Genomic DNA, 20,787 nt, shown 5'->3' on the forward strand with positions numbered 1-20,787 from the left:
GAGAGGGAGAGAGAGAGAGAGAGAGAGAGAGAGAGAGAGAGAGAGAGAGAGAGAGAGTTTTGCATTCTTACCAAGAACTCAGGATGAATAAGAAAGTCCAAACTTTAAACTGACAACAAAGAAAGGCTTCTTGTCTTGTTTTGATCTTTTTTCCCCCTGGTCATGCCTGAAAGCCTGCTCTGTCCCATTTCCTTGGGTTGACTGTCATAGACAATGGCTTTTGTTCAGGGAATTTAGCTGGTTTTCTGTCTTTCTCTTTAGCATTCCTAAGAAGGTTCTTGGCATCTCTTGGTCAGAAAGAACACTGCATTAAGCCTGACTTACAAACCTTGACCTGGAAAGTCAGAAGAACCCAGGGATGGACTGGAAGTTAGTGGTGGTGAAGTTTAATTTAGATATTTATAAAAAGAAGGCAGAGTGAAATGAGGCCGTTCTGATTTTATTTCTGGAACCAGTAACTCTGCTGACCTCATTACAGCCTATTATGAAATAGGTTGATGTACTTCTTAAAAAAAAAAAAAAATCAAGGATTATTTAAAAGAGAAGTTTGGCAACTAATATATTGGAAGGAAATCAGAATGCTAAAGACCAGTGCCCAAGTCCACCAGGCACTGCAGACACACACAGAACAGTGCAGTGTGCCACTCACTCTGGCTTCTAAACACCTGCTGAAAAGACAAAGATAATTTCAAGACACCTACTGTCAGACAAACCCGGACCCTTATAAACCAAAAAAAGAAATTAAATATCACATTTCTCAAGGACAGAGATTTTTAACATTCCGCACTCAATCCCTATCATATATTCAAGCTCTGAGACAACTGTGAGAAAGAGCAGTTTCAAATTTAATGTGGAGACTAGCTAGTTAATGTCATGCAAGGAGATAGGGCAGATCTTTTTGCCTTTTGACTTGCAGTTTTAATATTAGTTCTTCAAGGACTGAGTCCAAGAGTAAACTGACAATTCTTTTTTCTTAATTACCAAAATTATAGGTTTCTGGCCCTTAATTCCTTTCAGTTTACTGTGATATCTGCAGACTAAAAGAAATTTAAACCTTATCATTATTTGTGTAAACCCAATGAATAGAAATAACTTCCAAGTGTACATAGGATTTCTTTTGGCAGCCCTCTTGCCAATCTCCCTGTAGCCGATCTAAACTTTACAAAAGAACTGGGGGTAGGAGCATATCCAAGGTCACTTCATTTTACTTTATAACTCTTGCAAGATCTGATTAGAGAAAACAACTGCTCCTTTGACCATTTCTCACTTAACTCCTAATGCATATTTGCTGTTTGAGACACCAACTGGCCGTGCTGGCCTCAAGCTTATGGCAAGGCTTCAACTTCAGTCTCTCAAGTGTTGGAATGAGAGGTGTGAGCTACCACAGCCACCTTTGCTCTGACCATTGAAAATTAAATGTGTACACGCTATTACTTTAAGTTTTTTTGTTTTTTGGTTTTTTTTTTTTAGAAACTATGGGGAAAATTGATTTTATAAGTTAAATTTCATATTGTTGCTATTATTTTATGGTGAAAATGTTTCAGATCTGTGGGCACTGCAAAGGTTTAAGCACAATAAATCCCCCTGAAAAAGTAAATGATACACTGAAGGCCTACAGGAGTTTTTGCTCATGTGGCTCGTCCAGGTTTCAAGGCTATAGATAAGTTTGTCACTCTTTTTAATAAGAAACTATTCAACAACAGTGTCTTCAGCAAGCCATAAACTCCCCTTAAAAAGCCCATCCCAAATTCCTTTATACATCTACAGAAAAGCCAAACTACCTCGACATGATTTCAATCAACAAAATACTCTTTCAATACCCAACCAACCACTTGAATCAAGGTCATAAAAATAAGCCCTCCACTGACAGGTATGCTCTAGAAAGTTCTTAATACTCTCCAGAGGATAGCCTCCTTTATCAAACTGCCTAGAACCTTCTATAAAGTCATAGAGACTTCCTCACTGAAGATGCTAAAGGATGAGTAGATACAGTGCTGTTAAGTCCCATGCAAAATTCTGTGAGCTGGCAAGGCAGCACTAGGAACTAGGAAGTACTTTAATCTGAAAATGACAGGCCGAAGACAAATCAGACTTCAGTAAGCCTGAACCATGGCTCATTATAATAGAGAAATGAGTGGAGGACAAAGAGAGCTAGGTTTCTTTCCAGAAAAACTAGAGGGAAGAAGACAAAACCCTCACTAACAGTCCTCCCCCAAGCACTGCGTAACGTTTCAGTGTTTCAGTTGCCTTTAAAAATAGATCGCATACATTTGTCTTTCTAGGGTGCAAGGATGCTCAGAGGAATAATACCGGAGGGAAAAGTGGAAAAGGTTGGGCACTGGGGATTTACTTGCTGACGGATGTAAAAACCTTTCTCCCCACAGCTCCTTCCCACAGATGGCAGGCGGCATGCACAGTTAGTGAAAAGACAGTAACTGCAAAAAGCCATCTGAGAAACATAACAATTTAATAGATGAAATAAATACTCCAGTACATGCAGGGTAAAAACTTGACATTGGGGGAAAAAAAAATCACTCTATAGTGTAATTTAAAAAATAAAACACACGCTCACAGTAGCTTTCCCCCCACTTGCAAATCATATGGCAAAGTCATACTCTTTTTCACACCATGTATACTCTAATTCAACAAAAATAACGACATACAAAAAGGTAGCTACATCCATGTCTAAAGGAGTGAAAACTGAGGTAACCTTTCATTAATTAAAAAGAAGGAAGAAATGAACCCATGACCTCTTTCCTGCCTAACTGATAACTGAGTTGAGGGGCTCGAGTGTGTAGGGTTAACCCTGCAGCCAGACTACCCATCTTCTTTGTGTCTGAGTCCCTATAGTGGGCTGGTGGACACCCAGGCCCTCTGAGTACTTGATGAGTGCATGGCCCTGCCTTCTGGAAAATTCCTCTTGAGCATTTAACATGAGGGAGGGGGGGTCACCTATGGTTTCTTTGGTATAAATGGAGAGGGGAGGAGTTAGGTGTCTTCCTTTAGCCTGGGGTGGAAAACGGGTATGGGGGCTGGGGTGGGGGAGTGCTAATTCACAGAATTGGAATTCACTGGCGGTAAAGTCCTGGGTGAAGACCTTTCCCTTAAAGCCTGAGATAGCAGGGTGCAGCCTTCAGACACGGCGCAGGCCGAGTTCCTCAGCCTCTCCCTGTGGTCCGACATCTTGGCGCTCCCATCTGGGTGCTGCGCCAGATCCCTGAGGCACTGGGTCAAGAGCACGCAGGCCGACACCACACTCATGGCACCTCCCAGGATGGCGGTCTGCACCGCCTTGCCCTCAGTGCTCACGGCAGCTGCGCGACCCAGGAATTGAGGCTCGGTGGCAAAGCCCACCAAAGCGCTCACCGCCTGCACCAAGGGCCCACTGAAGAGCGCGCAACGACTGCGGGCCAGCTCACTGGGTGCCGCCTTCACTTCGCGCACGCATGCTAACAGCGCCGATGCGCTGGTGCTCATGCACTTGACGCCCAGCTTGAACTGTTCGCGCGAGAAGCGGTCCCGTGACTTGTCACTGGCCAGGGCGCACGCATCCGTCAGGAACTTGAGGTTTCGAGACAGGCCCTGCGACACCTCCAGCAGCAGCTGTGGGGTCATGTCCGCCAGTGGGGTGGCTCGCAGCACAGCACAGCCTTGTTCCACCTCGTGGCGGCAGCGTGTCACACGGTAACGGTCCACAAGGCCTGGCTGTGCAGGTTGAGCGCCCGGTGTGGCCACGGCTGCCAGGTAGGCCGCATGTGCAGAACACTCGGTCAGCGACACCACCAAGTCGCCCAGTTCCACAAGACTGTCCCCCGCCTCTCCAAAGCGGCCCATGTTGAGCTGGCTCTGCACGTCGTGGGTGAGGATGGACAGCCCCTTAGTGCGCGCGATGATGGTGTCCCGGCACTGCTCGAAGGACTCCGCACCAGCGCCAGGGGAGGCGGGGCCTTCGAAGAGCACCGGCCGCGCCTCGCTAGACAGCAGCAGCAAGTCGGCCACCAGCTGCATCTTGCCCTTGCAGTGATCACAGATAGACACCAGCCTCTTCCGCGGCTGCGAGCTGGCCCCGCCGACGGCGCTCCCAGGAGCCGGAGAAGCCGCCTCGCCAGTGGGCTTCCCGGCGCTGCCGCTAGCCATCGCGCCCAGGGGGCACTGGCATGCCGCTGGGGAGCCCGCTACCACCGCCGCCGCGACTCAGCTGGCCAGGGCCGCGCTGCCTTCCGCGCACCATCATGCCACCCACCGCGGCGGGCACGGAGATCCGGGTGGCGGCGGCCGGTGGCCGGGCGTCGCGGGGCGGGCCCAAGCCCGCGGCAAGCTCTTCGGGGCGCTGTGTCGCTCGCGGGAACCGTGAGCCAGGGCACGGCCGACTCCTAGTCCGCGCCCCTCTTCACCAGCCTACCAGAAAAGTCCCCGCTGCCGGGCTGTCGCCACCTTCCTAGGCATGGCCGGCCGGGCCGCCGGAGCGGAGAGGGCGGGACGGGGAGGCTGGGAGTTGTCCTTCCTTCCTTCCTTCCTTCCTTTGAAATCAAAATCCTCTGCTCCTAGAGGGGCGCGGGCGGCGGCCCCGGCAGGCTTTGCTGTCAGCCGCTGCGCTGCGGCGATCCGGCTCAGCAGCGCACGTGGGCTTCAGGGGCGGCGACCCCGCCAGACGGTACAGGCTGGCGACGGCGGCCGGAGCTGACGCCCGGGGGCGCGCGGCCGCATCTCCTGCTCCGGCTCTTAGGGCGCTGGGCGGCCACTGGGCCGAGGGCGTGGCTGGCTCTGTGGCGGCCGCGCGGAGTCAGTCGGGCGGGAGGCTGCAACGCAGGGTGCTGGGCGGCCGCGCCTTCCCGCCTGGCGGTTCAGAGTGCGCGGCCCGGCGCCGCGGCGGCACGCCCTCCCCGCCTGAATGGCCTGCGGCCGGCGACCGGCTGTCGTGGAGATTCCATCTGTGTTTCCCCGCAGAGCCCGCGGGCCCCGCGCATCCGACGCCCCAGGGTGGTCGGCTCAGAAGGTGAACGCGGCGTCGCGGAGGCCGACCCGGGCCCGGACTCCTGCCATGTTTGTCAACCAGCAACTTCCGAGCGACCTCCGAGCAACTGAAAGGAAGGGCGGAGACCGCAGGCCAGGGGACACCCGCCTGCCCGCGCACGGTTGCGGCTTTCGCCTCCTCGCGTCCGCCTCGCCCCCGGCTCGCCGCCGCCACCTCGGCCGTAACCTCCCCGGAGCCTATAGGAATCTTTTGTGTGGCGTCACCGCCTTTCGTTTAAATCCCGCTTCCTCCTCTCGCCCTTCCTCCCGCCCCCTCCGCCGATCCCGGATGCTTGCGCGATGCGCTGCTCCTCCCCCGGGAAGCTGGGGGCCGTGGGAGGACGCCGCGCCCAGCCCCGACGCTGCGGCCCCGGGGCCGGTGGTCCCTGCATCCGGAGAGGCTAGGAAGCGTGTGTGGTGGGGAAGGCCCGCCCTCGCTCCGCGCCCAGGCGCTGTGTATACCCTGGGGACAACCGGGCGCAGCCGCTAGTGCCCTTACGTAAGCTCTCAGCGTGCCCCAGGACTCGATGCTTCCTCCCTGCCAAGGGAGCGGAGCGGGTGTAAAAGGTGATCTGTTTTGCTTGCTTGGGGAGGATGCCACTCACTCTTCCCTGGATCGCCCCACCGCCTCCGGATTCCAATCACCTCTGAAGATTCGATGACTTTTGCAAGCCCTCCTCCGCCCTTTGTTGTGTTCGACCCTCTCCTGTGGGTGGGTTTCCGTGAAACAGTGAAAAGGAGCTCTGGTCACGCTCCAATCCCCACAGCTTGTGTGACTCGGAGATAGACCCTCCCTGAGGTTGAGGTTAGTCTTCCCCCAACAGCCGTTTAGGAGTTGTGTGACCTTGGGCAAGTTTTCTCTCCCAAGTCAGGTAATGTAGTCAGGTAGTGTATGGTGACCTCGGCTCCAGCTGGCTAGAATTCGAATGTGCCTTGATCAGCAGTTCGCCCTTTCCTGACTCCATCTATATAATGGAATAATAGCAACCATTGTTAAGTAAAGAGCCTGTCTCTGGAGGTAAACACTGTTATCTCTGGGTTACAAACTAGGAAGCTGGTGGCCCAGATGGCTCCCCGCCCTGTAAACCGAGGACCTTGAGCTACTGTACTTTTTATTTATTAATTTAACTGTGCAGACTGGCTTTGACCTTCCTATGATCCTCCTTCAGGGTCTCAAGTAGTTGGTGGTTGTAGGCCTGTGCCATAGGGCCTTGTGGCCAGGTGGACTAAGTGACTCCCTAAGCTCTTGACCACAGCAGTGGCTAGAAGAGAAGGTCCCCTACCCCCACTGGCCACAGCCACTCCCTTTCTTTGTGCAGACCTTGTCTGCCAGAAACTCCTGGAACACCCGGGCCTCCTCCCAGCAAAGCACTCTCCTCTCAACAGCCCTGAAGTCTTGTGCTGGTGCCCAGCACAGCCTGTGTGTGCTCAGCCCATGGACATGTTTGTTCTTCTGTCTCTTCCTCGGACACGTCTACATTTTTTGTTTGTTTGTTTGGTTTTTCGAAACAGGGTTTCTCTGTGTAGCCCTGGCTGTCCTGGAACTCACTCTGTAGACCAGGGTGGCCTTGAACTCAGAAATCCACCTGCCTCTGCCTCCCAAGTGATAGGATTAAAGGCGTGCGCCACCACGCCCGGCTCACGTCTACATTTTTAAGCCAGTTATAAATGTTATTTATAAGTTGGATGGCCTCAAATTTATCGTCCAAACCCCAATAGTTTTTCAGAATGAACTATGAGACAAGTTATTAATATAAGTTAATGAGGAACAACAGATTAAAAACCTGGATAGCCACCCTACTCATAACCAAAAATTAATTAATTAATTAATTAATTTTAAAAATTGTCTCTGCAAACTGAAGCCCGTAAAACGAATGGCTCTCTTTAACAAGAAGTGATTCTGAAGGGCTACTTCCATGGTAACCCAGGAATGGCAGTTAGTCCTAAAGAATAGTTTCCTTAACTCTGAGAACCTAAGAGTGGGACCAGCAAGATAGCTCAGCAGGCAAAGGTGCCTGCCACCAAGGCTTTGTGTTTCAGCTAGTGGCGCTCTTCCTAAACTGATCTTTCCAGGTTCTTTCTTGTTTTCCTCCTGCCATTGTTCACTTACAGCTCAAACACTAGGTATCTATCTACCATGTGCCAGCCCTTGTTCGAGGCCCTGAGCTTACATCATAGTTTGTAATAGGGGCAGCCTCTGCCTGTGAACATGAGAGGCCCGGAAGGGAAGGTTCACACACAAGTGCTCCCAGTCACTGTTTGCTCAGTGAAAGCACAGGGCAAAATGAACAGCAGATCAAGGACTGCATACTAGCCAGGCAGTGGTGGTGCATACCTTTAGTCCCAGTGCTTGGGAGGCAGAAGCAGGTGGATTTCTGAGTTCTAAGGCCAGCCTGGTTTACAGAGTGAGTTCCAGGACAGCCAGAGCTACACAGAGAAACCCTGTCTCAAAAAACCAAAAACAAACAAACAGACAAAAAAGAGCACTGCATACTAAGTTTTTTGGTCAAGTTAGGCAGAATTATGCTTCCTGATCAGTGTTAGAGAAATCGAGGTGACCTGCAAAGCAAGGCAGTGGAAACCAAATCTAAGATTCCCTGTTCCTTCTCACCTTGCTCTTGCTGTTACTGCTGGATGGGTAGGGAATGGGGGGAGATGGGGGGGGGCTGTGCCCAGCACTATCCACCTTCAGAAAATTTTCATCTTCCCTGACACTCTACCTGTGAAATAACATCTTTCCATTCTCTCTTCTAGTCTCTAGCCATCACCAACTTCATCCATGAACTTGATTATTTGAAGCACTCCGTTCTTTTGTGTCTGTCTTATTTTATTAAGGATACTATCGTTGAGGTTAATCAGTGCTATAATGTATCAAAATGTCTATTTTATAGGAAATAATATTCACTTGTATGTACTTTGGACATTCATCCTGAAGTTTCATGGTATACCCCCAGAATTTGTGGACTAGCAACCAAGCTGTCTGTAGTATACAGTGCCACCCAGTGGTTGGTAAGGAGCAGTCTTGGCCATATCTTAACTTTGGACTTGTGTTTCTTGGTTTTATGTTTGTGCTCACAGGTGGACAGCAATCTCAGATCATCTCTCTTACACATTTGCAGACATCATGGTTCATTCTCGTTCTTGAGTATCGGCCTTGGCCAGGCGTGGTGTCACACACTAGCACTTGGGAGGTAGAGGCAGCAGTATCAGGAGTTCCAGCTCATCTGCCAGCTATGTAAGGAGTTTAAAGCAAACCAGGGCTAGGTGAGACCTAGCCTAAAATCATCAACAACAAATAATACTTCTCCTGGAGAAGAACAATTTACAGCTGAAGGATGCGGTGCCATCCCTTTTTTTACCCCAGTTGGTACATAAGAGCCCCTTACTGGCTAGAGTGCAGAATCACCGTGAAATAAGACCACCCTCCATACTTGGTATATTCTCTAGCCCTCTGGCACATCCTGGTCCTGTCCAGTTACACACTTGGGGTAAGACTTTGGCCTTCAGTTTCTCATCTTCTCTGTTGCTTCTGTAGTGAGCAAGGAAGCTGTGCACAGGCCCAGTGAAGGCACTGGCACAAATGCTGGAGCATTCAGCTTCTAGTATCTAGGAGAGTGGGGATTTCCTCCAATTGTTTCCCAGGGTATCTTATGATGTTACTATTGCTATAAGCCTCACTGGTACCATATGCACAGGCTGATAGCTTCATAGCCTATTCTACCAGCCAGTGGGAGAAAAGATGAATCCCAGGATTTAGGGACCATAGGCAGCCAACACTAACCATTCCTGGTCAGGATACCTGGTGGTCAGTACTTACAGATTAACTCAGGCTGTTGCTGCCTCACACATAGCTTCTCTGGACCTTTAGACACACTTGGGCACAGCTGTTCCTCATTTCTACTGTGCTGTCTTCAGAACCTGGATGAGGCCATTGCTATACCGTTTGGGACTACTGGCTTAGCTCCCTCCACAATTCTGTTAACCTGTGAAGAACAGAGGCAGTATCTATGCTCCCCTACATCCGAGTGCCTTGTATAGTCGTCAGACAGTGTTAATAGCATCCATTTGTCAGACTATCCCACAATTCGATTCTTTTTTTTTTTTAAAGATTTATTTACTTATTATATGTAAATACACTGTAGCTGTCTTCAGACACCCCAGAAGAGGGCATCAGGTCTCATTATGGATGGTTGTGAGCCACCATGTGGTTGCTGGGATTTGAACTCAGGACCTTTGAAAGAGCAGTCAGTGCTCTTAACCACTGAGCCATCTCTCCAGCCCCCCACAATTCAATTCTTAAAGGGTTAATGTTTGGCTCCTACCAGTTCCTAGGGCTCATTGATGATGGTGTCATTCAGGTTTTGGATATTGCTCATGCAAGGTTTCAGGTAGTGTTAGAACGTGTTCTCCCTCCTTAGCTGTGGAGAACAGGCCAGCATGAACACAGGATCATGTTCTCATTAAACTTAGGATGCACTTGGCGTGAGTATTTAACCCAGAGCCTGGACCCTTGTTTAGGCACTGAACACAGTTTTATGCCCTACCCCTCTTCTACAGCCCTCTGCACTGCCTAAGACCTGGTTCAGATTCCAGGGACATCTGAGTTCTCCTGGCTCTAGCTAGACCTTGAAACTATTTTCTATATGTCTTCTAGTGTTACTATGCTCTACGCCTCACTAGTGGTGCCATGGTAGAAGAAAGACATCAGGGAAGAAAGTGCCCTGGGTTCCTGGGTCCATATTTTTGTCCCATGGCTATACCATGAATTTAACCACATTTGAATAATTCCAAGACTTAAACAAATACAGGGGCAGGATCTGGGGAGATGACTCAGTGGGTAAAGCCCTTGCTGAGAAAGTATGGGGACCAAAGTTTGAATTCCTGGGATCTACATAAAGCTGGGTGGGCCAGCCCTCAAGGAAACAGAAAAGGGAATCTCTGTAGTGAGCTAGCTAGCCAGATGAGTAGAAATGGTAAACTCCTGGTTTAAAGAAAATAACCTGCTTCATTGTGTTACTAAGTAGAAATCAGTGAAGGGAGGCACTAGATAATAACCTCTGGCCTTCACATGAATAACACACACACACACACACACACACACACACACACACAAGTGCAGACATTTACCATGGTGTGATGATCCCTTTAGCTCCTGACCTGGTATCTGTAGAGTGTACTGTAGATGGCTTAGCCCCTCTGCTATTGCAAACCCTCCTTTATACCAAGGAACTTCAGGTTCACCTTCCTGTCAATGTCTCACCTGCCTAACAGTAAATCATTAGACAAAAAAGATCCTTCAGTGTTCCAAAACACCAAAATATTCTTAATATATCAAATGTTGAAAATGTAGTTGCTCCAGATGTCTTCAGATCAATGGAGTAGGAGCCAGATGTGTTTCCTCCTCTGGAACTTCTGACTTGTTTTAACAATTATGGTACAATACTTAAAAAAAGAAAAGAAAAGAAAAAACCCTTTTTATTTTCTGTAACTAGATATTTTGGGCCAAGAAAACCAGCATTTTTTTCTAAACCTTACCTTGGCAGTTGGCAGAATGAATGACCAGGGTGACCCCGCCCTGCAGAGCACATGATCTGCCACAGCTGTGCATGTTTTTTAGCATGACTGTGCCAGGACAGAGCTCCAAGCCACGGGGTGGAGCAATGTGCCCCTGGGAGAAGGCTCATGACATTTCCCTTATGATTTCAGAAAAGAAGAGAAAAAAGTTCTTTTTTTTTTTCTTATGAGTTGTTTCTACACAACGTCAACAGAAAATGTCCTTGTGTTTATTCATATCCATGTATGAATATGGAAAAAATCAGCTACTTTACTACAGTTGGAATAAATTCACACCACATTTGACCTTAGAGAAGGTCAATAAGGCACACATTACTAGTTAGCTCTTTTCTTATCCTCCACTTTATGCTTTTCCTAACAAGCCTAAATTTATTTGAGATGGAAGCAAATAAAGCTAAATAATTACTCCCCAGCCCCTTTCAGAGAGGTAGCTCAATGAGACCAGAAATGCTGTGCACACTTCCCAAATAGGATGCTCTTCCTTCAGCTTGGCTTATTTTCCATTTCCTTTGATTGGAAAGCAATCTGATGGCTGGAGTACCATTAGCAATCCTGGAACTTTTGATGACCTTGAGGATAGAAACTCCAGACCTGTGTGATGGGGCCATATGACAAAGAAGGCTGGATAACCCAGGACACTCAATTTCTTTCCACCTACTTCTGAGAAAGAAGTAACAGTCATAAGAAAGACTTACTTAAATATTTTGTAAAAGGTTTACACTATGTGAAACCTACTAACGATATCCATCCAAAGTATAGAGAAAAGGACAGGGGAAATAGTAATATAATAATGACCATGAGTGAGAAAACAAAAACACTGGAGTAGTAGTGACGAATGGTTGTGGTAGCACATGCCTCCAATCCAGCACTTGGGAGGCAGAGGCAGGCAGATCTCTAAGTTCAAGGTCAGTTTAGTCTACAGAGTGAGTTCCAGATTAGCCAGGGAAACCCAGTCTTGAGAAAACAAACAAGACTAAAAAATACCCACAAAGCAAAAAACAAAAACAAAAACTGAAAAACAGTAAAGGGGTAAAGCACTCAAGAACCCAAGTATGCTTAGCAATTAACACAGTATGCTGATGTGAACATTGAAAACCCATGCTTGAGATACTTTGACATTTGTAAATATAGAAATGAATTGTATGCAGTATGTGACTCCTTGGGGTCAGTACTTAAGCTATGGTTTTCGAATATTTTCCGACTACACCAAGGTTTCATGTCTTATGATACAATTTGAAATTTTAAAGAAATCAGATCTGCCACTTAAAGCTTAGGAAACTTTAAAGTATCTTTGACCCCAAGTATTTTATTTTTGAAGATCTTAGTGGTCAAAATCTTGTAAAATAGAAAACAAAATTAGGCTGAGTAGTGGTGGCGCATGCCTTTAATCCCAGCACTTGGGAGGCAGAGGCAGGTGGATTTCTGCGTTCAATGCCAGCCTGGTCTACAAAGTGAGTTCCAGGACAGCCAGGGCTACACAGAGAAACCCTGTCTCCAGGAAAAAAAAAAAAGAAAGAAAACAAAATTAGGGTGATTTTGTCCTATAGATTAAAGTCACAGTGGTAGATGGAAATCAGAAGAGACTGGAACTATTTTAAACAATAAAAATGGTTATCAATTAAATGGGTTTTTTTTTTCAATTTAATTGACAGTGATATTGAAAGACTGGTGGGTCAAAAATCATCTGTGGAGCAGAATAACAATAGACCCTATATTTACAGTCTTCGAGAAAAGTTGCCCTAGCTGTCCTTAGCTTTTCAGCTGATGGTTTGTTCTCGCTGGAAATTACTAGGGAGCATAGTTGAATGTCCACACCCTGAAAAGGGCCTCAGGGTCAAGGCAGTTTGCATCTCTTCCATCTCATTCATTTCATAGGCTTCGAGGACTCTCAGGACACTGAGACCCTGAGGGAACTTTCAGACCCTGGCTAGAGAATGAGAGACAAAAGGGCTGACCTCTAACAAAACCCCCAAACATCGGAAAAAGCACACTGGGGCAGGACCAGTTAGGGTAGATTGCTTGGCCAGGCCAAGGGGCGGAGCTCGCGGGGCGGGGCCTGACAAGGGGAGGAACCAGGAGGAGGAACCCTTGGGCCCCAGCCCGGTGAGCTCTCAGAGCTATGGGGCGGAGTCCTGTGAGGAGGCGGGACGCTAGGGGCGGAGTCAGGAGACTGTAGCTGAGGGGCGGAGTCAAGTGGTGAAAGGCTGGATGACTGGGCGGGGCCTGAGGTTGGGAGCCCCAAGGGAAGGCAGTTGTGGGCGGAGCCAAGGGGATCGGAGCTACGAGATGAGGTCCGGACAGGAGGAACCAGAACGAGGCCGGGTGCGGTAGGCTACGGACTCCTAGGAGGCGGAGCCATTGGGACCTGAGTCCGCGAGGGTGGGACGGGGTCAAGTACCGGGTTTAATTCTGCGCAGAACACGCTTAGGGACCGGATTGGAAGGCCGGGGGCGGGGTGGGGGCGAGGCCCCGGCGGCGCCCGGACTCCGCACGCCGTCTGCGCAGGCTCAGTGTGCGTTACGCTGGGCAGTCCGTTACGCTGGGCTGCTAACATGGCTGCCTCCAGGTGGCTGCGCGCGGTTCTACTGTTTCTGTGTGCCTCGGACCTTCTGTTGTTCCCTCCTCCTAATGCCTACGCGGCCGACACTCCGAGCGAGGCCACCCCACCGCCACGGAAAAAGAAGGACATCCGCGATTACAACGATGCCGACATGGCGCGACTTCTGGAGCAGTGGGAGGTCTGTGTCGCCCGCACACTTCTGAGCATCTCCCATACAGATCCCTTTTCTCCTAACCCTTACCCTCTCGGACATTTGACCTTCTGACTTTTGTCCCCTGATCCCGCTCGCTGCCCTCTCAGGGTCTTTCTTGAAATGTCTCCCAGTACCCGTTGACTCCCGCGTCTCCCTTCATTCCACCATGGCTCAGGCCTCTCGCCCAGTGTCCTTCGCTACCATGGTTCCTCAACCACTCCAGTCAGCACTTGGACTCTCACCAGTCAAGCCCTACTTTCCTTTCTGTGTCGCGGGGGTCTCTACATTGATCTTTGTGGTCAGTGAGCCGCGAACAGGGAGCGAGCGCTCCTGAAGAGTGTTCCCTCCTTCCTCCTCCTGTTCTGGAGTGAATGGGTTCTAAAGGTGGTTTCTCAACTTTTGTTTAGCTTTGATAGAGATCTTTCCAAATATAGAGGGTTTCCTACTTCTTTTGGTGTATATTCCTGCTGGGGCTTTTGTAATTTCGTGGGTGGATTTATTTTACTGGTAGAGGGAACTAAGGCATATCTCATATGGAACTCAGGGTTTTCATTGATGGGCGGGCGTAGTGGACTTGTTTTGTGAGAGGCCGAATTCTGATCTGTTTCTTGTTTGCATTTGGGGTATGCAAAAGGTTCTAAGGGGCAATTCCTGATCAAAAGTACACTGCAACCCTTGATTGTACTGTCGTATTTGATTGACACAGCAGATGGAAAGGAATCACACACATAGCTGTATTCACTGTGTAAGGTTCTCTGCAAGATGTGGTCTAGTAGAGATCTCTGTGCCTATGTATGTACCCCAGCATGCATGTGAAGGTCAGAGAACAAGTTGGATGTAGGTGGTCATTTCTTTCCTTCGCCATGTGGGCCCTGGGGATTAAACTCAGGTCATCATGTGTGCCAAGGCAAGTGCCTTGCCCACCAAGCCAACTTACCAGCCCCTTCGGGGATTATTTATATCTGTTGTGTACATTCTTCCATTTATTAGTTATTTTATTAGTTATTCTATTTATAACTATTTATTGATATTCTACTGATATTCTTTTTTTTCTTCCTTTATGTCAGTATGGACTTGGGGAACTATAAATCCTCACTATTATTTTGATGTTCATATTATTCCAAATTTGGCCCTAGAACTGCTTCAGGTTGGTGTCCATGTCATTCTGACGTGTTATATGTTATATGAGTGATTCTTGCTGAGACAAAAAGGATATTTAAGGCTTCACTTTTTGTTTTCCATGGGGTGATTAGGCTTTTCTTCAAGAAACCTATGTCTTAATATTTTTATCTATTCACTCATCCAGGTACCTCTCAAATCCATCTGCCTACAACTCCAGTCTGTACCCACAAGGTGTTCTCTTCCCGCTTCCATGTTGCATCTTCCCCCAAGTGAGGAATCTGCTGTAGTCATCCTTAGCATCCTTTGCTCCTTCCTAGAATTCACAGAAGGTGTTTTCAGAGTTGCTAGGACAGACCACTACATAGAAGAAGCCTGACACCTGGGGTTGAACATTTGCATGCAGTGAATTGTGGGTTTTAAGGATGCAACATGAGGAATTTGTTTGTTTTGCTCTGCTGGGAGCAAGGACCCAGGACCCTGGGGTTACTAGACATGTTCTCTGTCACTGATAACCTACACTTTATTTAAATACAGAACGGAGTGAGTCCTGGGTTTGCAGACCATCACACTGAAAGGTTCCTTCCGTGTTCATTCTCAGTCAGACCCATCTCATATCCTCCCAGAAGCAATCGGTGTCCTAATTCCTGTCCCCTCACATTATTTTTACTTGTTCTTGATACCTTAAATAAATGGGATTATATAATATATCTTTTATGCCTGGCACCTGTTTAAAAAAAAGAAAATTGTCTGAGTGGTGTTGGTGATTTACCTCAAGGCCTCACCCTGCATGACATGTACCACTAAGCCACATCCCCAGGCGTGTTTGTAGATAAGAGCTTGCTAAATTGCTTAAGTTGGCCTTGAATTCTCTCTCTTTCTCCTTGAGATCACTGGGAATCACTGAGAGTACAGACCTCAGCCCTTATACCTGTAATTGATATCTGTTGTATGTGTATTTGATTTTCATTGCTAGGTAGCATCTATAACCACACCAGAATGTGGCTGTTTTTATAATCTAAATTGAGATTAAATTGGGAATAAGAACATTATAGAAACCTATGTGGCACAGGACCCCTAAGTATTGTCAAGGGGGATAACCTTGGACGTTTTGTTGGTATAGTAGTTTGGTGGTGTGCCCCTGCATCTGACATCCTGGGCTGAGAGCGTCTCTGATGAGAGGTTATGCTCCCTCTCTCCTGACAGAAAGATGATGACATAGAAGAAGGAGACCTTCCAGAACACAAGAGACCCTCGGCACCTATCGACTTCTCAAAGCTAGACCCAGGCAAACCTGAGAGCATCTTGAAAATGACAAAGAAAGGGAAGACTCTGATGATGTTTGTCACCGTCTCGGGGAACCCCACTGAGAAGGAGACGGAGGAGATCACCAGCCTGTGGCAGGGTAGCCTGTTCAATGCCAACTACGATGTTCAGAGGTAAAGACCCCAAGCTATGCTAGGACATTTTGTGGGCATTTGGGGTTTATATTTGCTTTTTCACTGTCGCTCTGGCCATTTAGTTCAGCTGACCTCTGCCTCTAGCGCTGGGGTTGCAGCTCACCTGGATGTGTCCGGGGAGTTTTCTGGGGCTGAAGCAGGGTGTCTTTTTGGGAAGTCTTCCGAAGGGCCTTGGGCCTTTCCTGACTATGAATTCTTTTATTTAATTTTTTTTTTTCTTGAAACATTGGTTTACTTGTTTGTTTATTGGCCAAAATCAGTATGTTTGTTTTAATATCTTGTCTTGTCTTGGGAATTTGGTTTTCTTTATCTCTTTAACTTTTGCTTCATCAGAATAAAAATTATATTGCTTTGTCTCTTTGAAGGATGAATGAGTTACAGCTCTACAGTTCATGGTGTAGCTGTGTTGACACATATAGTTGTAACAGGTGGTTAATAAATAGTTAATGTGAACAAGTCTGTTTTCAAGGGCCATATGATCTTAAATTTTGAACTCTTAAAATATGAAAGATTCTACTTTATATATTTTATACAGCATATTTTTGATCATATTCACCATCCTATACCCCCTTCTATATCTGTCCTTTCCACCCTCACCTCCCTACCCACCCAACTGAGTTTCATTTTTTAGTTTTTTTTTTTTATAATTTAATTTTTTTTTAAAGATTTATTTATTTGTAAGTACACTGTAGCTGTCTTCAGACACTCCAGAAGAGGGAGTCAGATCTCATTAAGGATGGTTGTGAGCCACCATGTGGTTGCTGGGATTTGAACTCTGCACCTTTGGAAGAGCAATCGGGTGCTCTTACCCACTGAGCCATCTCACCAGCCCCCATTTTTTAGTTTTTTTAAGAGCCTATTTTTTTCCATTTAACAATAGTTCCCAAAACTCAGGTCTTCAGATATCTTAATTGAGGAAGTAAGGAAGTGATAAGAAAAAAATGGAAGGAGTTGCTAAGAATGCTTTCTGTAGCTTCATCAGATATCTTGGTGGTGGCTGTTCTCTGATGGTCTGCTCCTAAAGAGAACAGATGTGGCCTGCTTAGGAGCACGGCATCATGCCTTGTGGGCACGTTCTTATGGGTCACCCAGACCCATGCTATTGCTTTCTTCTTCCTGGGCACTAATGTATGGGATATGCTCCGTGCGTGTTGCTAACCTTGGAGGTTAGGATTTCTGTCTGCTTCCCTTGGATCTTTGTGGGCCCTTGAGGAGGAGTCTTGTAGGACCTGCTCCATGCCAGTGGCTTTTAGCCTTCTCATCAAAACCAATTTGAGACTTCAGAACCTAAAAAGTGACTGGGCACACTGAGTGGCATATGCCTGTAAACCCAGCACTTGGGAGATGAAGGCAAGAGGGTCTGAAGTTCAAGGTCATCCTCTTAGGAAGTCATACTGGGCTATGTGAGAATATTTATCAGGAAACAAACAAAAACCGTAAGACATAGATGGAAATGAGAGTTTGTCTTGTATAATCTCTTCACAGCGTCATTTATGTATGCCTCAGGACCATCAAGCATCTTGATCTAAGCAGGATGCTTGTTTAGAGCTCAGTGAACATTAAAGTCAGCAGCCACTTGGCCCAAGGCAGAACAGTGTGGTGTTCAGCATTTGGGTGAAATTGAAATGTAGGCCTCCCAGCCTTCTCTGACCCCAGGCACCTCACTTACATTGCTAACTGATGGCTTCTCCATCTAGGTTCATTGTGGGATCAGACCGCGCCATCTTCATGCTCCGCGATGGGAGCTATGCCTGGGAGATCAAGGACTTTTTGGTCAGTCAAGACCGGTGTGCTGAAGTCACTCTAGAGGGACAGATGTATCCTGGCAAAGGAGGAGGAAGCAAGGAGAAAAATAAAACAAAGCCAGAGAAGGCTAAAAAGAAGGAGGGAGATCCTAAACCACGGGCTTCCAAAGAAGACAATCGAGCTGGGAGCAGAAGAGAAGACCTTTAGCAGGTGGCAAGCTTCCCGCCTGGTAGGCAGGACCAGATAGCCCCTCGAAGACTGGTGGGGCAAGTGGGTGCAGGAAACTGTATAGCAGATGACATTCTCATGTCCTCTAGAAATGGTCTATGTGTGACCATCTGGTCAGTATCACAGTTACAGTATAAAAGGCTTCCCATGTGAAGGCAGGATTTGTGATTGGTAGTAGACTGACAAGTCGGGCCTACTGTGGCATCAGCTGACTTTGGAAACTTGATGTTTTGTACCTCTTACATCTCTTGAGTCCATGACACCCCCAGAGTACCACTCCCTCCTCAGTGCACCTGCTGTGGTCCCATGACCTGTTGTATCTGTGTGTTACAAGCTCAAGTCAGACAAGCCTTGAGAACCTTTGACTTGACTGAAGTGGGCATTGATTGTTCAGTGAGTGAAGATAAATGTGCTGTATGAGCAGTGCTTTGCACCCAGGATCTGGACTTCAAACTCGTTATGCAGAGTGGGCAGATTCACGACAGCGCCATCCAGAAGTCCTCATCAGTTCAGGGGAGTCTTTGTCTCCAGTCTCCTGTGGTTGTAGAGGGAATGTGCTTGTTCCTCATGTGAGGAAAAAAGGATGCTTCCGCTGAGGATTCACGTTCTGTATAGCCCGACAACTCTAAAGTTGGTGAGGAGGGACCAGCAGAGTCTTGCATAGGAGTGGACCTCATCTACAGTATTTCTAAGTGGTTTCCTTTGATAAAGTGCCTAAACTTGTGCTTTTGTATGGTACTGTCATGATGTGCTGCTGTTCACATCTGTGTTTGCTGTTCATAGGTTGAAGCTTATCTGAAAGAACATTTCTATGAGGATGCCATTTTTAAGAACTCACATTCTTTTAAAACCTCAGTTGTGGTTTTAAATTCGAAATAGTACATGCACATGTACCCGGCTAGAAATTGTCATTGTTAGAGTGTCACAGTGTGAAGAATTGCCCTACCCTGCTGCCAGTACTTTGTCCCAGTGAAGCTACTGTTGGTCATTGGTTTTTCAAAAATAAAGTAGTTACCGGCTTCCAGTGATGGGTATATTCTGTTCTCCAGTTGGTTTCCATTCCTGTTTCTCTTAGCGAGCCACATCTCCCTCCCCAGCTCAGGGTGTCCTGGACACAACCTGCTGAGCCTCTTCAGAAAGAAGCTTTTCTTGGTCCTTGCACATTGTGACTTTGATGACCTGCTGCTGTCCTGTTTGAGGGTGCTGCCAATCCAGGAGAAGCTGGGACAGGGCACCCATCCTTTTGGTATCTGTGGGCCCAGCAAATCTGAAACCAGCCCAGTTCCTGGGGTTTTTCTGTTTTCACATGGGGCAGTTGATTGGCTACTGTCATGTCTAGCCACGATGCTCCTTTCTCATGGCTGCCGTTTCCTTCCAGAAGCCTTCATGGTGCTGACACAGGACTGTCACAGCTTTGAGTGTGGTGTACAGCCTCTTCACCACACTTCATGCATCAGCTGTGATGTAGTTGGCACTGGTGGGTTCCAAGGACAGTGCAGACATGGCAGGAGTGACAGTAACTGTAAGGAGAAAGGAAGAAATGTGGAATGCAGGGAGCTGACTGGGCAGAGCTTTGTTGGGAGGTCAGAGGGTGTTCCCTTTGCAAAGGCCCTGAGGGAGGCCACTGAGGAGTCTGGACTGGGGAGTGAAGACTAGGGGGCTGTTGGAATTTTGAGTGCATAGCACTGGCTGACAGAAGAGCTTCTCAGGACGCAGGCCTTTAGTCAGTCTCTCAGGTTTACAGGCAGAGAGGCTTGTACCAGCCTTCAGTTCATGCTTCCCACTGTTTCTGATTTCTGGCTGTGTATTCTGAGCTGTAATGAACAGGTTTTCCACTCCAAACACTTATTTGCTACTAGAAACTAAATTAGCACGTTAAGACTCCTTTTATTACAATTCAAGAGTTTGAAATCCAGATGAATCTATTTATCCTCCCTGATTTTTGACAGTACCTAAACTGCCTAGTTTAGGCATTCTCACATTTCTTCAAATTCTTGGGTTCAAGTTTCTAAAGCACAAGAAGCCGGGAGGCTTACTGCTGTTTTTTTATGAGTCAAATCAAGTAGAATTAAAGTATATTGAAGTCATTTGTACCCAAACTACAGATTCCTTATAGTGGTGCTAAGGAGGAAAAGCAGGCATGGTGTTGAATGCCTGTAATCCCAGTGTTTGGGAGGGAGAGATGGGAGGATCAGCCAGGCCAGGTTACTTAGTTTCAGGGTAGCCTCAGCTACATCTGAAACTAATGCTCCCCATGCCCCCTCCAAGTAACCTCCCCCCACCCCCAGACAAAAAGGACTAAATGCAAAAGAAACTAGTCACAATTCTTGGTGTATGGTCTTTTCTTAAGAGGAGCCCTCTCAGCCTCCTCCATAAAATTACCAGCAGGGAAGGCTAATGCTGCTATCATTGCACTGGAGTCTCCTGTTCTCAGGAGGACGGCCCTGTTAGAGCAACTGCAGGGGCGTCTGGACAGCACAACTGCTTCAGTCCAGTGTCCCCTGAGACCACTGGCTTCTAGCTCTCTTTCACATGAGGACAATCTCCTTGGCCAGTCATCTGTCCATGGGGAGAGCCACCTCAGGGCTCCAGGAAGCTCCACCACTGGAAATCATTTCTGAGCAGACCTCATGCAGACCCCTCTCTGAATGTCCTAGGGAATGTCAAAGGACATTTGGGTGGCAGTGGGGGGAACTGTGTTAAGTCTTTGGAATGGGTCTACTGAAGTTTCTGAAAGATGCTCCAAGGTACCCCTCCCCCAAATTATATATCCCTAAAAGTGCTTTAACACCCAAACTCACCTGTGAACCCAACGCTGAGGAAGCAGAAGCAAGATCAGAAGTTCCAGATGAGATTGTATTACATGAGACACTCAAAATGAGATGAAATAAGCA

The 20,787-nt window shown here is 47.5% G+C and overlaps 3 protein-coding genes across 3 annotated transcripts; 2 read left to right on the plus strand and 1 right to left on the minus strand.

The window, feature by feature from the left end:
* Positions 1-2,448: 2,448 nt before the first annotated feature.
* Tlnrd1 (talin rod domain containing 1) lies at positions 2,449-5,240 on the minus strand. The gene has a single exon (XM_021211340.2). The coding sequence runs from the start codon at positions 4,135-4,137 to the stop codon at positions 3,049-3,051; it is 1,089 nt and encodes a 362-aa protein (XP_021066999.1). The 5' UTR covers positions 4,138-5,240; the 3' UTR covers positions 2,449-3,048.
* LOC115063420 lies at positions 4,892-6,480 on the plus strand. The gene has a single exon (XM_029535606.1). It carries the CDS (start codon positions 4,892-4,894, stop codon positions 5,501-5,503), a length of 612 nt encoding a protein of 203 aa, XP_029391466.1. The 3' UTR covers positions 5,504-6,480.
* A 6,391-nt stretch (positions 6,481-12,871) lies between these two features.
* Mesd (mesoderm development LRP chaperone) lies at positions 12,872-18,947 on the plus strand. The gene is made up of 3 exons (XM_021209902.2): positions 12,872-13,325; positions 15,666-15,898; positions 17,617-18,947. The coding sequence occupies exons 1-3, from the start codon at positions 13,140-13,142 to the stop codon at positions 17,870-17,872; spliced, it is 675 nt and encodes a 224-aa protein (XP_021065561.1). The 5' UTR covers positions 12,872-13,139; the 3' UTR covers positions 17,873-18,947.
* The last annotated feature ends 1,840 nt before the right edge of the window (positions 18,948-20,787 follow it).

Source organism: Mus pahari, chromosome 1 (assembly GCF_900095145.1).
Source record: "Mus pahari chromosome 1, PAHARI_EIJ_v1.1, whole genome shotgun sequence".
Taxonomy (NCBI): domain Eukaryota; kingdom Metazoa; phylum Chordata; class Mammalia; order Rodentia; family Muridae; genus Mus; species Mus pahari.